Here is a 17,531-nt window from a genome sequence, read left to right on the forward strand (position 1 = left end):
ATGTAGGGTGGGGATTATTTTAAACCCCTGGATTCTTTTTTAAAAAGGGGGATTCCACCTCTGCGGGGCGTGGGAACTTATTTTCAAAAATCTAGTTTTGTTTGGGGTTTTTTCTTCCACTTATCAAAACGGGAAAAGTGTTTTTTTTATACATATTATATTTATTTAAAATATTTATATAATTTATATATAAAAATATATAATATTATGTGTGTGTGTTTTTGTGTGTTGGTGTTGTGTGTGTGGTGTGTGTGTGTGTTTTGTGTGGTGTGTGTGTGGTGTGTGTGTTGGGGGTGCAGTGGTTGTGTTGTGTAAATAAATGTATATTATATAATATTTTATATATATATGTTATATAAATATTTATATATATTATATAAAATTTTATATTAATTTTTGGTTTTTTATTATCATAATTATATTTATTAAAATTTTTGTTTGGGGTGTGGTTGTGTGTTGTTGTGGTGTGTGTGTTTGTTGTGTGTGTGTGTGTGGGGGTGTGTGTGTGTATTATGCTTATTTATTATTTTATATACTTATATATATAATATAATTTTAATTTATCCTTATATATTAATATTTTATTCTATTATTTTATATTATATCAAATAACTCGTAGCGACAAAGGTCGGCTGCCCAAGCCATCCCCTAAGTCGTCCACGGGCCTCCTCCAACACGACTGAATCGCAAAGAAAACAACTTGAGGGGGGAAAGGGCACTCCAGGGAAAAGAGCAGGTTCCCTTAACCTGAGTTGGGGTCCCGGTTATGCAAATAACCCCGTCTCATGGTGTAGCCGTCGTTTGGTGGGCACATGGTCATGCTAACTGCCCCCTGGGCCGGGGCCGGAAACTTTACAAAAGACATTAACGAGATTTTAAAACACAAAAATACATCCAGGGTTTTCCCACCCTATAGTAAAAATGGTACCTTGAAGAAGTGGGTCCTTTCTGCACAGGTACCGGCTCTCCAAAACTCATGTCCCAAAGATTTTATGACCCCCTGCTGCCCCCGGGCCCAAACTGTCTACTGACTTCCCGGTCTCAGCTCAGATCAGGGGGTGCACTACCAAGTATATAAAGCTCTCTGTGACCTTTTATGTTTTCCCGCCACAACTGTACTGATGGCAGATCTCCTAGCAGGCCCCCAAATTCCTGGTTTTTTGGTCTTTGGGCCAGGGACCCCTAGCCCCAGGGGCCTCAATCATGCAAAAGCCAAAAGAGCGCCCTGGGTTTCGAAAAAACCTGAGAAGATAGCAATATCATCAGCAAAGTTTAAGGGTTTGGGTCCTTGTATTGCCCGGTTTTCTCCAAAATGATTTTTGGACAGTTCTCTACCGGTATCCTTCCTGCAAGGAAACAACAATTTTAGCAAGACCGGGATGGTCCTTCACACCTGGGTCAAGGGCTGCCCTTCTCCTTGGGGGCAGGACGAGATGTCCCCCCAAACTTTCTTTTTTTCGCACGGAAAAAAACATACGCCCTCAAAGGGGAACTCCCCAAAAAAAGGACCATAAGACAGAAGACAGAGACACATGGCTGCAGACCAACCACAAGGTTTCAGCTCCCACCTGCCTCGACCTGGGTCCCGGGTTTATCTTTTGGGGGGATCCCCTTTACCTTCAAAAATAAACCAAAAGCTAAACCCCCTTTCCCCTGACCTGCCCAAACCCTCTCTCTCTCGCTAACATTTGAAACCAGGCTCCCAAACCTCCATGTCGCTCATATTTGGTGGCTTGCAGGGGTCCCCTTTCGCTTACAGCAAGTGTTAAAATTTTTGGGGCAAGAAAAGTTGGCCTCCTCCTAAACTATAGGGAAAAAGCTCGACAGGTCCTCGCCCCTTTACAACTTTCAGTACAGTATACGGCTTGTGTTAATCCCAAAATCCTTGTTGGAATTCCTCTTAGTTTTCGGGATTCCTAAAATGATTTGCGGTGCACTTAAAAAATGCCTTTTTGAAGTAAATGTAAAGCCCCAAAAGAACCCCCACACCCAAACCACAGGGGCCTCTACATGACCCAAAGCACCGGGATACAGTCTATTGTAGGCAAACCAAGAGTGAACTTGTTTTGCTCCAGCCTCTGGTGCCGCAGCCCACACACTGTTTTTCCACTCTTATTTTGGAGATACCATCCTGAGTTCGTCCTGGGAAGGTGGATCCTCGCTGATGGGGGAGACGGGCAAAAGGAATCTTGCCCCTACTGACCGGGTTAATTGTTGGTGGGTTCCTGGTCAACTACTCAAATACAGCCCAACACAACCACACCCCAGTAGGATCTGGTTTTTCTGGGGCCCCTTCAGCTTTCTCAGGGGTTGGCAGGCAAAGGGTTTTTTTTTCTTTTGTTTTTTCCTTTTTGGCAAAATTCCCATAACTGTCCTTTCCCTTCTTTGCTTTTTTTTTTTTCCCGGGTTATTCTTTTTATCCCTTGGTCTCCCGCGTAAATTTTTTTTTTCCTTAGCTCCCCATTTTTCTTTTAATCCATTTCATAGCTTAAAGGTGTTTCCCACAGAAAACCCGGCCGCTGGTGCTTAAAACGACTAGAAAGATAGCTTCAGCAAACCCCCAGGCCACTCCCACTCCCTCAGTTGTCCACATGAATCCCCCGTGGTGTTCATTGGGAACAATGGGGTTCTCAAGTTGACCCGAGAGTAGCCACAACTATCTAAACAGTTCCACGAACTCGGGACTCCGATCACCCCGTAGTTTTGGGGATTCTCCAGAGGTGCTGATGACGATGTTTACAAACTCGTTGGCCCATTACCCCTACATGCCCAAGTCCAAAATTGGATCAGAGCACTGAAACCAAGAGGCAGAAAACATAATTTCTGGGACTAGCAAAAACCCGGAAAAGGGCTTTCTCACTGCCCGCATCACTCCTGGCCTGAGGACCAACAGAATCTATGCCGCTCAGTCACAGCCGTTCCCCTGAAGTCACCCAGAACAATACAAAAACATGCCGAGGACAGCTGTCTGTCACAGATGCAAATTTGGGGGTTTTAAAAATCTCTTTCACTCATTTTTTTTAAAATCGCGCGAGCTTAAAAGCATAAGACATGGAGCTAAATTTTATGCTTCAATCTCATACATTATCGTTTTACTGACTGGGGTTACCCTAACTACCCAGGGCTGAAAAACTGCTGGGGTGGCTTTAAAAGGCTACTCCCCGAGGGTGGTAAAAACCCTTTCTGCGCCCGACTAGTCTAAGCATTTGTTTTTCCCCCCCTAATCATGCCGTGCCAGGGCTTTTCACCTCCGAGAGACAGTCACCTTAACCTCGCGCTTTTGCTTTCCCTTCGCAAAGAGCGGACATTCCAAGCCAGCTGCAGGTCCCATATCCACCGGGGGGGTCCCGGGGCTTTGCCCCCAAAACCTCACGCCAAGGGGGGGCTGTCGGGACGCAGACGGTGGGGGTAACCCGTTCCCAGATGATTCCCAGAGTCGCAAACCCCGTGGGCCCCAGCCTGCCTTATTTGCTGGAAAAAAGGGACGTTTGCCCTACCCCCGCAAAACTTCTATATGATTTGCTGCCATTTAAAACTGGGGGGGAAGGGCCTGCCTCCACACGCCCCCCATTAACCCCCAGGGGGGGCACGAGGGCGGGGTTGTATGAATAAGGGAGTGTCAAACGCCATGGCCTGCTCCTACCTTTGGGCCTCCGTGCTCCAAAGCCTCTAAAATTCGCAGGTCCCAATTCCCATGGTAGCCACGAGGGGGGCACGGGAAAAAGTCTTGATGAAGACGGGGCTCGAGCTGGCAGGGGAGACTTATCACAGTGCTCCCTTTTCCCCGCCCAGGGTTGCCAGCGGTAGCAGCTGCAGGCGAGAAGGCATGCAAAGCACTTAACACCAACTTGCTCCCACACCTCGCTTCACATCACCCGAAACATAAAAGCACCCACCCTATATATATTATATAATAAAATTATATATATAATAATATATTTATTTTTAATTATAATATATACATTTATTATTATACATATTATTTTATATATATTATTTATTTTATATATATATTTTTATATATATATTTTATATTTTTATATATAATTTATAAAATATATATTATTATATATTTTTGTATATTATGTGTGTGTTATATTATTTTATATAATATATAATAATATATAAAATTTTAATATATTATATAAAAAGACACACACACAACCCACATACACACCCCACACCCCAACACCACACAACCCCACCACACACCAACACACACCACCACACACATATAATATATTTTTATTATTATATTTTAAAGGAAGAGAGAGAGAGAGAGTGGAAAAAGGAGAGAGAGAAGGAGAGAGGAGGAGAAAAAGGAGGGGGGAAGAGAGAGAAGAATAAAAGGAAAGAGAGAGAGAAGAAGAAAGAAAAGGAATGAAAGAAACCCGAGAGAGAGGGAGAAAAGAGACAGACAACAGACACAGCCCGGAAAGCAACATCAGAGAAAAAAAACGATAAAATGATAAAAGACACAAAAAAGAGACAAAAGACAGACAGGCAAAGAACAACAGAAGCGACGCAGACAAAGAAAAACAGACAGATGACAAAACCCAACAAAAAAAGGACAACAGACAGAGAGACGAAGGAGAGACAGACAAGAGACGACAACGGACGAGAGACAGCGTCAAGAGACTACAGCAAAAAAGGGATAGACAGACAAAAAAGCAATAAAACAAACGCCACAGACAGGGAAACAGACAGCAAAGAGATGAAAACGACAAACAGACAGAGACTGGCAGAAAACCCGATAGAGGAACAAAAAACAACTATGACTGCAGAACGCTATCAGCAGCGGGGACGAGACAGACAAAGACAACAGAAGACTGATGCTGATGATGACAGATAGCAAGATGACAGACGCAGACGGACAGAAGTCAGAAGAAGACAGAGACAGGCAGTCAAACAGACAGAGACAGACAGGCTGCTTGACCGTTTGACTGACTGACTGAAGACGACGGGTGTGTGTTCTGTTCTATTTGTTTTTGGCTATATGTAATACTTCTTTTTTTTCTTGCTTTCTTTAGATTCAAGTCAATAAATACCTTCAAAATTACACAGTTTTCCATCTGTTTTTTACCATCCCCCCTTCCAAAACCCCATATAAACCCCCTTATAACAACACTGTTCCTCTGCCTGCCCCCCGCCCCCCCCCCCCCCCCTTCCCCAAAATAACCTGATATGAGTTTTAAAATAAATACATAGTTTAAGGTTCCCGTTTTTTATCTCTGGGGTCACGGGTCGCTTCACTTCCCCATTTTTTTGACATTTCCCCTGCCGTCGACCATGAGAGCCTGGGTGTTCGGTTCTCCCGGCTAGTTCGGAAGCATGTTTATTGTTCTCTCTCTTTTATAGTATGCGATTATCTGTCTGTTGCTTGCGGTGTTTTCTTTTTTATTTCTCTCTTTTTTGGTTTATTTGGAAAAATGATATAATATTTTTTTTTTTTTTTTTTGGGGGGGGGGAAAGGGACCTTAATACATTGTTCGAGGGAGTAAACGAGTATGTCTAAACCCGTAAGAGGGGATTTTTTTTTTTTTTTTTTTTTCAGATGGCAAGTTGTTTCGTCAATTTCAAATCGATTTTCATTTTTTTTTTCCTAATAAAGGTCACAAGTTTATTTAAGTATTTCGTCGGGGAAACCATGGGGCTTCTTTTTGAAACATCATCGTATTTTAATGCCGAGTCAAGTGCTTGCCGGATTTAACTCACCCGAGCTTTTGTTATCTTATGGCCCAGGGCATGATCTAGACTAAAAAAGTGGAAAGGAAAAAAATAGGGGAAAATTAAAATTAAAATTAATATAAAATCAGATAATATTCAGAATACACACACACACACACACACGCACACACAACACCCCACACACCACACCACACACACACACCACACACACAACACACCACACACACACCCCAAACCCCACACACACACAACACACAAAACCACACACACACACGCACATGCACACACACATTGATATATATATATTTATATATGAATATATATATATATTATATATATAATATATTATAATATATATATTTTTACAGATCATTTAGTCCTTAAGCTAAGTTAGATTAAAAGTCTCTGCTCATATATTGAAGATGTAGTCAGTCCAGTCAGGCCATCTCCCTTGTAGGCCAGTTCATATTCATCTAACTACCGCCTTTTCAGAGGGGTTTTTCGTTCTGTCGAAACAGTTAGCCTAAATCGCCATATTGCGGAAGCAGTGGATTTTAAAGTGCCTTTTACGCAAGTAGACTGAATTATAAATACATTATAGATATGTTTTTTATTATTTCTTTTCTTCATTATTGATTTCTTACATCCTATCCGTTCTGGAGCCTGTGAGTTCATATTTCAGCAAATGACTTGCCATTTGGGGTTTTCCCTTGCTTACGGAAGAAGTACCGTAATCATGAATATAACTGCTGCACTGGCTATATGAGATTGTACAGTTCCTTCAAATGCTTTTTTTTAAGATTATGTTCTGGGTGTATTATATGACCATGGACGGAATTAGTTTTTGGCTAAAATATCTCTTAGAATATTCATGAAGCTGAAAACATACTCAGGATTTTTCTCTAAGGAGACGAATATAATATAAGTGGATTGATTGGATTGATCGGTTTTATGTCTTGGAAGTCCGTCGTGCGGGCGAAACCGAAATATCCACCTGCCCAGGAAAGGTCGCTCTTTCGAAAGAATTTGATTAAGCAGATGGTGTGAATGCCTTCCGAGATGAGCCCCCGTAGCCAGTCGGACTCGAACCGCAATATTTCCAAAATAATGCTGTTACCCCCTGGCAATACGGTGGCCTCATAATCTTATTAGAACATATAATTTTTCTTTGATGATAACGCGAATTGAAACGCCCTGTGACTGATCTCGTCACCCAGGGTTCGCCGCCGCCGAGGAGCCGTCGCTCTGCCCTGCTTTTCCGCGCGACTTCGGCTTCGGTTCCGTGGCGTGCGTGTGCAACGTCACCTACTGCGACAACGCTCCCCGCCCCCCACCCTGCCCGCCGTCGGGGAGGCACTCGTGTTCACGTGGGACATCGAGGGCGCCAGGTTCCTCCGGACGCAGCTCTCCTTCTCGGCAGTCAGAATGGTGAGTCACATCTGTCATGTGAGTGCTTGCATATGCAATTTTTCTCCACTACGAATGAATCTCACACAAGGTCCCGTCGAACTTGAATATACGTGGATTATTTTCAACCGTGGGAAGCGAGGGGACTCCTGCCTTCCGGCACGGGAGCGACGTGGCCCGCTTCGCGCTGGAGTCGACGGCCTTCCAGACGGTGATGGCTGGGGAGGAGCCTTCACTGAACGCCCGCCGCCAGGAACATCTCGACCTGTCGCCGGACGCGCAGACCGACTCCTCAGGTGCAGAGAGGACGCGTGCAAGGGTTCCGCTCCTCTGATCCTTACCTCGTCTCTCTCTTTCCCGCAAAAGAGAGAGAGTGAAAGCGTTGAGACCACTTCTACAGGCGCTCATAAAAGGGCTGGGTGCATGATTTTCCAACAGCCCTTTTCTACTGTCTTTGCCATAATTTTCTTTAATTGCGTGATTTATTTAAAAAATGATATATCTTTTTATGACTAAATTCTTACTATTACGATATTATCATTAATTTGCAACCAATTTCTTTGTTTCAACATCTTAGAAAACTAATTACGGGTGTTTATGCTCTTTTAGTTAGAATTCCCATTTATATATTTGAAGTCGTTAAGAACTCCTAATTTTTTTATTATTCTAGTAAGAAAAGAGACTCCATTATATTTAGTGTTTTCGTTAATGCTAGATGATAAATAGACTTTATTTATAACATTACCTTCCGCAACATATACAAAGTGTACTTTATCTTTTATTTTTCTTGTGTCAACGAGTTTGGAAACTTTTGCAGTGCCCCCTTTCCTCTCACACCAGACAAACTGAAAAATTCACTATCAAACTTGATAAACTTTACTAACTATATTCACATTAAGTCTACCTACTTTTCACAACTTGCACATATGGTCTCATTGATAACCCTTTAATATCCAAAGTAAAATCGTCAGTAGCTCTTTCTTCAAACTTATTTTCATCAACCCTATCACCCTGACAGACCCACCACTTCCTAACTCATTCGCCTCCAGTCTCCTGATGGACTTGCCTCTTCACAACTTACCTCCACTTCGCTTCCTCTGTGAACCTGCCTTTGGCCCGATTTATTTTTATTTTGATCCCTTGATAGACTCGTTTCCCGACTTACTCACCCTCGTCTCTGCCTTCCACCCGCCAGCTCCTTTTTCTCCCCGTCGGGTCTCGGTACAACCTCGGGCGCGTGAACATGGCGGCTGCGACTTCTCGTGGCGCACGTACACCTACGCCGACGCGGAGGGGGACGTGGAGCTCAGCACCTTGGGCCCTCCACCGGAGGACACAGCCCTACAAGGGTGGGAGTGGGCTGTGAACACACGCACTCGGGGCGCACACACACACACTTATCTACACATACATTTGAGTTATTAACTCATTTGCCACCTTTTTTGATACATATCAGTGAGTTTTTCGGGGCAGATTCCGGTGATCAAGCGGGCGGAGGCGCGGGCCCCGGCGGCCCCTGAAGCTTTCGCGTCGCCGTGGACGGCGCCCAGTGGATGAAGACCAACAACGACTACGTGGGCTACGGCCAGCTGCGCCACGACATGTACCAGCCCTGGCAGACTACTTCGTCGGTGGGAAGGGGGCTTGCTTTCATAGGCTGGAAGGGTTTAGCATAAGAAAAACAGATAAAAGAAATAATTATTTTAAAATAGGGATCTTCATCTCAAATGACAATATTCACTGTGGTTTTTTTTTTTCAAAATTATTTACCGTAATTAAATAAATTTTTGCAGTGAATCAATTTTCACCATGAACACAACGTCCAAAAGTATATATTTTGCCTTTTACTTTTACTTACCAAATATTGGAAAGCAAATGTATTCATGAACGCTACATGCTTTACTTAACAAAGGCCTCCTAATTGTTACCGCTAGGTTTAATCGTATTCGTACCATCATACCCTTAGAAATTTTTGGACGAATATGCAGCTCAGGGAAATCACCTACTGGGGCCTAACGGCACAAAAGAACCAAATTGATGGTTATGTCCCCGGCTTTTTCTTCAACTGCATGGGCTGGACGGCAGAGGAAGCAGCGCAAGTGGGTGGCGGAGAACCCTGGTCCTACGCTCTGCAACATGGCTACGGAACGTCAAACTCATGATACTCACGACCAGAGATATGAACTACCAGGCTGGCTGAAGATGTACGGTATTTTCACTTGCATTTTAGATGCAATGGAAAATTTTTAAGTAGGAACGATGTTTTTAGTAATAAAAACGAAATGCCACTGAGAACGAATCGAATGCATTGGTGTTGATGTATAAAAAAAAATTTTTTATCCAGAAATCAAAAAATTAAAATTTTAATAACAATATCCTTCAATTATCCAATCCAATCAGTGTTATTCTCATCTTTTCAACCGCTTATGAATTAATGACAAAGAACCCTAGACCTAAAAACCGCCCAAAATTAAAGGTTCTGACGACCCCGAGGCTGCCCAGTACGTGTCGGGCATCGCGTGCACTGGTACGGGGACCTTTAAACTGGTGCCAGGCGCCTGACGCAGACCCACGACCTCTTCCCGGATTACTTCATCCTCGGCACCGAAGCCCGTGAGGGTCAGTGCGCGACTGTTTTACAGTACGCTACGGCTGCTATGACATTCGTGTGTTGTGTGTGTGTGTGTGTGTGTGTGTGTGTGTGTGTGTGTGTGTGTGTGTGTTTTGTGTGTGTGTGTTTGGTGTGTGTGTGTGTGTGTGTGTGTTTTGTGTGTGTGTTTTTTTGTATGTTTTTTGTTTCCATTTTCGTAACTACACATTAATAATAGATAGATATACAGATATACGTATATTAACCATAGCCAATGTTATCCCCACCCCACCCCCAGGAGCCACCCCTCTCGAAGTCGACGTTCGCCCTGGCAAGTGGGGGCGCCCTCGAGATTATTTCCCACGGGCATCATTGTGGTGAGTTACCTTGAATACCCTCTTTCATACTGACGAAGGCATCCTTAATTGTAAGATTAGAATTATTCAAGGTATTTTTTTTTTTTTTAGAGAGATTGGTATTGTTCACCAACCTTTGTATTAACTACCAAGGCATAATAAGATATTCTTTAAGTATTTTTCAATGCTAACTTGCCATTCAAAAATTTATAATAACAATTATTTCATATTCTCCTTCTTTGTATGTTACCGCACAGATAACCTCACTAAAGCCTAAACAAAAAACAAACAAACTGATTAGGTATTTTTCCTCACTTTCTCAAAAATTTTAATCACAATGAACAAAAGATTTCTTACAATGGTTTCTATATAAATATGTCACGTAAAACTGAACTCTTGTGACCTCGAAAATGTGTTTATATTCATGCAAGGACATAATCCATCTAGGATCCTGGGTCAAACGAGATTTAAAACTTAAGCTTCCTTTTCCCCTTTGTTTTAGGATTTCTTCTCAATGAACATAGTTATCAACTTGCTGTAGATAAAGCTATTTTGTTTTGTAAATATCTCACCTCCCGCTTCGAATGTAGGGCATGAATACCTGAGACAAGGGCATGAAAACTTCAAATAGAGATTATCAATTTGTTTCAGATCAATGAGATTTAAAACTCCATATTTTTTTCGGGGTGTGAACCAGGGTTAAAAGAAATTTCACCCCTATTTTTTTAGGACATGAACCACTGGGTCACGGGTTGGGTGGACTGGAATCTGGCGCTGGACATGCAAGGGGGACCCAACTGGGCTGAAAATTTCGTCGACGCTCCCATCATTGTGAATAAGGTAAAGGGGGGGGGGTGTTAACATAGCATTTTAATACATGTGTTAACTATTCACTTATCGCTTGTATTTTTGTACGTGTGTGTTGCTGAACTACACACACACCTCACTCTAGTTGCTCTGACTCTCGTAAAGGAAGCAGATGAGTTCTACAAGAACCCGATGGTTCTACGCGATGGGCCACTTCTCCAAGTTCGTGAAGAAGGGGGCGACGAAGCTGGGCCTCACCTCCGAAGACCCGAAGAAGCTGGACGCCACCGCCTTCAGGAACCCCGATGGCTCCACAGCCGTCGTTATCCTCAACAGGTGAGTACACTAATTCTCTTTGCTTTTTTCCACTGTATTGAATGTTTTTGGTTTATTACTGGAACGCTGAAATGTGTTACAGTGTACATTTGTGTTGTGTTTATCTAAGTATTACTGCGTGGTTGAGATGTGTTGGTGTGTGTAGTTGTGTCACTTTAATGTATTTAATTGTATTACTCAGATGTATTACCGTATTATTCAAATGTATTACTGTATCACACATACTGTAAGAATTGAAGATGAAATGCTCTATTCTTCATTTGTACAATTTAAAATATTGCATGATATTAAAATACGTATACCATTTAGTTTTTGAAAGTTTATTTTTTTGTATTAATCTTATCAGGCAAATATTGCAGTGACATTAGCTGGGCTAGATTGAATGAACCTAATTTATTAAATTTTTTATTATTCCTTTTTATCGTATTGCTCTCCATAAACATATCACTATCACTAATTTATTTTTATCTTTATCGAGAATTAGTTTTAATTTGATTTTCAGATTAGCATTTACTCTAACTGTGTTTTCCGTATTCGTACTTTCCCATATCATCTATTATCAATGTCAAAACATGTAAATTTTCCAGTTATTCCTGTTGTTAATGTCTTATTGGGGAACCCCTTTGTATTATTAAAAATATCTATGTTAATCAATGTTTTTGGTCACTAATATATTCTTCAATCATCGTAGTTTATTTTATCATATACATCATTCTCTCTCACAGATCGGCAAACGACATCGAAGTAATTCTGGACGTTGAAGTCGTGGATCACTGAGGCTGGAAGTAGGCACATAGGTCTCTCCCATACGGGCCCTTTTTTGCATAGGGATCATTGTGATAAAACTTGGGGTTTACCCTTAATGATCGAAGGTTCATTGTGTTTTTAAAGTGAAAAAGAAGCAATTAATGAGAATGAAAATAATTTAGTAATTTCTTGGTTTGTGGTATTGTCTAGGCATATCTTCTTTTGTGTTTACATGGCAAGTGTAATATTTATGGAAAAGATAACTGTGAATATGTATACGTAGTGGAAATGAAACTTTTATTTAATTAAATGACTGAATCATATCTTGCACTTCGGAATTATTCTTCTCATTCATATCCTCGTCTTAGCTATTATTGATAATTGACTATCGTACCTGCAGAGGGAAATAAAATGTATAAGCATTCTTGAAGCAGTTTTAATTCCTGGTCAATTTGTCCAAAGGGGAGACCAAAATATATAAAACGTATTAAAAACATTTTCATCCGCAATTATTTCAGTTATTTGTGAAACAAAATTTATATTATCTTTTAGGTAGTATTATGTACGGCACTAGACTTGTTCTTTGTTGCTCTTATCGGTTTGTTTTGTTATTACTGTTTAAATCACATTAATACTGCGGGTTTATAAATCATTCATTATAGATTACTTATAGATACGTATAACTGCTGAGAAACACTGAGTAAGCGAGCACGCGTTTTCTCATTAGTTTCCAGTCTTGGTAGTAAGAATCATTGTTCATCATTTGACATCAGTAGAATGAGAGATGAACATGTTTTTTTTTCAGTTTGATTTTTTATTCGATTCGTTTACCATCACTCATTGATTTTCTTTTATCAGTCACGCTCACCACAACTCTTTCACTTGAGTACAACGCCTTCAGATCAACCTACCTAATCCTATTTTAAAAAACCACGGTATTACCACCCCATTCCATTACACCATTCAGTAAAGGGTAAATGGTAATGGTTACAAAGCAAACTGAATGTGCTAGACATCAGAGATCATATAGCACACAGAAAGGTGAATTAGTGAAAAGAGTAAAAGTTGATGATTAAGTGGGGCTAACACGTCAAAGGCCTCAGAGCCAGTTCAGGTAGTATGGCATGAAAGAGGAGAGGTGTAAGAGAGTGAACCATATGGGCAAAGGTAGGGATTAACAAGGGTGTTTAGATCAAAATTGTCAAAGGAAAAAGTGTTATGATTTCTGCAAGGAGTCCCGTGGGGTAAGGTAGGGATTACAAAAGGAGAAAGGGGTTTAAGGGTGAAAAGGGTCACGTTTCAGGAGTAAGAGAATCCAAGGAAGAGTCACGTGTGTATCCAGGGGAAAGCGAAAGGGATAATGGGGAAGGAAGGGGGGATGGGATGTGTTGGGAGGGAATGGGAGGAAGAGATGTTGGAGGAATATGAATAGGAGGAGGATGGATGTCGGCAGTTACTTTGAGTGTAGAGGGAATGAGAGCAGAGAGATTGGAAGATGAATGAGGTGTCGGCATGTTATGTTGGTTCATGATTAGATAGTGTTGAATGTCTTCGGGAGTTACTGATGTGGATTTGGTTGGGGATGTCTGAGAAACAAAGGTTTTCTTATGAGGGGGAGAACAAGAGAGGCAGAGGAAGAGGTAGGTGGAGGAGATAGTGTGGTAGAGGATGGATATAACGTTTAGATCGTCTGCTACGGGTAGAGAGAGGAGGCAGTGTTAGAGATTGGGGTGTCAGTATGTATAATATTTAAAAATACGATTAGGAGAGGAAGGGGGTACAAGTAGAAGTAGAAACATCAGGGAGGAAGGAGGAGGGGCGGCATGAAGGGCAGTACTGAGTAGGGAGCAAGAGAAAAACCTTGGCCGACGTGCTTCCTGTCTGGCCTATCATAAAGTGAAGCCAAGTTTGAAACTGAGGACTGCTGCCTCAGACTCAAAATTGTAGGTAGGTCAGCTCCTATAAAATACAGTATAGGAGCCACATGTGCGTGACTGTGCGGAATTTAATCGATCATAACCTAGCTGGGCGCACAGAGGGCATCGAGCCGTGGAGTGGCAGAATTGTCAGGGTGGCCTAGACGCCAATAATTCTGACATTGACGGTCAGACAGGGAGGGATTCTTCTTGAGGGGGAGGTCATGTCTGTAATCTTAGTAATACTGGTGGAGGCCTTACAGCGGCCCCAAGGGAAAATGATTTGTACTGATACGGCATCATAGTCTAGTCCACGAGGCAGGTGAGTAGGTTTCTTCCACAATCTGAGCAATCCGTGTCGTAAACAGGGCAGTTTGTCAGGGATATGGAGACAGTTCCAGTACAAGTATTGAGTTAGGGATGAGGCTGAGTAGGAATGGGTTTGCCAGTGAAATCTGTCAGGGTTGATAATGTTTTAACTTGGGATTCGGATGTAGCTTGGGGCGGCTGGGGACTTTGTTCATGGAGATTATTATCAGAGTAAGAGGCTGTAAAGGGGATCACAAAACACGATCCCATTTGGCTTGGTTAAACAGAGTACTCAAAAATTTTGTAGAGGTAGGGGTAGTAGATGAACAGGCCAAGTGGAAGAGGGAGTGGCATTGAGTGAAGTAGTACTGCTTTGAAATGTATAACAAGAGAAGTAATAAGGGAGGAGTGGATTTTAGATGATGAAGTAAAGGATGTTGGAAGAGGAGGAATGTTTCCTGGAGGTGGAGTAAATGATCTAAGTGAATTATTTAAACTGGAATTAGGTGATAGTAGGCGTTGAGGAGGGGGTAGTAGTAGTGTTCAGAGTTGTGGTCAAAGGAGAGTCTGGAGAGGGGAAACCGGGAGAATTAAAATCAGTGGGGCTAGTTGATAAAGGGGCGAGCCTCATTGCTCCTAATTGGGGTACAAAATATTTATTCTTGGCCATAGTAAGCCTGGAGTATGCTGGGAGAGAAATGGTCCAGTGTCCCCTTGAGGGGCTAGGGCTAGACAACTAAATAAGGGAATAATATGGCCATGGCTCCATGAGGCCAATGGGCTCCTGCACTTCTTCAAGTGTTTCGCACTTGAAGGACTCCCACAGAGCAAGTAGGTCCATCAGGTTTTCAAGTTCTGTGAACCGATCAGAGACTGCCATGGCAAACCTCCAGGCACACCCCCCCCCCTAAATTGTCCAAGTGAAACATCCTAGAGTGGCCACTAGAGGGACGAAGAGTTTTGAAGTGGACCCATATGGTAGCCACAGCCAGCCTATGGTCAGAACAGTCAATCTGGTAAACCCTGCAATTCTGAAGGATCCTCCAGCAAGTGCTGACAAGAATGTGGTTGATCTCCTTGGCCACAGTACTCATATCACTGCACCATGTCCAGCGATACAGGTTGAAGCGCTGAACCAGAAATCCTCAAACTCTGAAACTTATCAAAGCCTCACAGAAGGAGGCTGTTCTCGCTGCTGGGATCAGCTCCAGAGCTATGGGGACTGACAGACATCTCATAGCCAGCTTGATCACAGCTAGATCCTGCATTGAAGTCGCCGAGAACAATGCAAATGTCTCGCCGGGTACAAATGCCTGCCACAGACGTGAGTTTGGTATAGAATGCCTCTTTTACATCAAGTTTGCAAACATCAGTAGGAGTGTACACAGCAATAAGAGACACAAAGCCAAAAGCATGCTTCTGTCTCAGTGCCATAATACGCTCATCAACTGGTGTTACCTCTATTACTGAGGGCTGAAGTTGGCTGGAGATGGCTACCCCCTGGAGATGATGACCTTCGCTCCAGCCCAACCAGTAGTAAGTGCACCTACTCATACTAACTGTATTGCTGCCAGGGCTTATCTCCAAGAGGGCAGTCACTTCAACTCCCAACTGCTTCAGTTCCCTCGATAGCAGGTGTAATCGCTCATCCTACTGCAATGACCAGATGTTCCAAGTTCCTACTCCGACAGTTCACCTAAGTTTAAGCCTCAGGCTGTCACCTCACACAGGGTTGGCGGCTGCCAGAGCACAGGTGGGATGAGTAACTCCCGTTCCCATCCTGCACCCCAGCAGTTGCCCACCCAACAGGACCCACAGCCTGCCTCACTTGCTGGGTAAGAGGTTCAGGAACCCTCCCCCCAGCATTACCAAAAATAAGAGAAGTTGCCAGTGAGGTTTTTTATATGGGGGGAAGAGGACTGGAAAGGCCCTCTTCCCCCAAGCCAGGGGGGCTGGGGGATAGGTGTTGATACGGAGCTAGGGCATGTCCGCACACCAGTGAGCAATGTCTCCATATCTCTAGGGCCTCCTGCTGCTCCGAGATCCCCCACAACTTAGTCTGAAACCACAATATACCCAGTTTCTATGGGTGGCCACAAGGAGGCATAGCTATATCTTAAGTAAGTTATGTTTAGGATAGTCAGTATATGGCTGTAGTAACCAGGTTCTTTAGTAGACCAATTATTAGTCTGGGTCACAGGCACCATAATTTCACCAAACCCACTGTATATACACCACTATCAGAGTCATCTATCCTGCACCAGTGTGCAACAGTGCCTTACAGAATAAAACAAATCTTCACTGAAGAATGCAATCGTTTTGTTTACTTTTTCTAAACAGTGAAACACTTAGTAATGTATAACAAAACTCCTGGAAGTCTTTTTTTTTCTCTGTAGAACTGAACTAGTCGACAGTGAAAAGTCATTTCCTTAAGACCAATTAGGCCTTATAAATCCTCTATAGTTGTGGTAATGTTTTATTGCAACAGCATATAGTGATCGATCGAACGAAGGGGTAAGTAATACATGTGAGAGTATGCAACATTCAGCTACTTTCTAGTGTAGGGAATATACTATACTTGATCTAAGTACTTACATGATTAGTCTTAGGCAATAACATCATATGGTTGAATGAGTGTAGAATTCTCAATTTACATCACAGGTATTGAAGAGTAATTTGGTGTTTTAACTTACATACATGTATTTTGCACTACATAGAAAAATGCAATATATAAAAGGGTGACATGGTAATTCTAAATCGATTTCCCCAAATATTTTTGCAATGGTCTGATATAAGAAAAACTACAGCATACATTTCCGTATCCACGATAGGCTGATATGGTAACCAGATACATCACTTCGATTATGTCACAAAGACGATGGTTTGCAGTGATCGGGGTCCCACACTGAGCCTTAGTGATCCACGATCTTCAGTCTCCACAATCGTTTCCATAGTTTTTGTGGATCTGTTGAAGAGGAAATAAGAATTGAATAAAATTATGTTATAACTGTCTGTAATGTAATGCACATCTGCGTAAATAAAATCATAGCGTTGTATCTAGTCAGTAAACACATACAGTAAGAAATAATATAGGTTCAAGTTGTTCGGCTGCTTAGCTAATCCGAAAGCTTCGACGGTTTGGGACACTGATTTCAATAACATGCTCATTAATAATCTTGAGGAATAAGATTAACACATCCAATAAAAAAGTTCAGTAAGTCTGAGTTAAGTTTAGTTTAAGTACACGTAAGGTGTACCGTTATCAATTTTACAACGCAATATACACAGAATGTTGGCTTGTTTATCCAAAACTTCTAAGGTTTGGGATATTCACGGGATATTCATATATATATATATAAAAATTTTTTTATATAT

At 42.2% G+C, this 17,531-nt stretch overlaps 1 protein-coding gene and 1 pseudogene across 1 annotated transcript in view; one reads left to right on the forward strand and one right to left on the reverse strand.

The window, feature by feature from the left end:
* Positions 1 to 14,896, forward strand: part of LOC119596775 — a 68,579-nt pseudogene extending 53,683 nt beyond the window's left edge.
* A 1,720-nt stretch (positions 14,897 to 16,616) lies between these two features.
* LOC119596562 (lysosomal acid glucosylceramidase-like) overlaps positions 16,617 to 17,531 on the reverse strand; it is a 16,399-nt gene continuing 15,484 nt past the window's right edge. The window contains exon 11 of the mRNA XM_037945861.1: positions 16,617 to 17,121. Coding sequence (XP_037801789.1) covers positions 17,019 to 17,121 — 103 coding nt within the window. The 3' untranslated portion in view covers positions 16,617 to 17,018. The remainder of the gene's footprint in view (positions 17,122 to 17,531) is intronic.

This window comes from Penaeus monodon, chromosome 38 (assembly GCF_015228065.2).
Source record: "Penaeus monodon isolate SGIC_2016 chromosome 38, NSTDA_Pmon_1, whole genome shotgun sequence".
NCBI lineage: Eukaryota > Metazoa > Arthropoda > Malacostraca > Decapoda > Penaeidae > Penaeus > Penaeus monodon.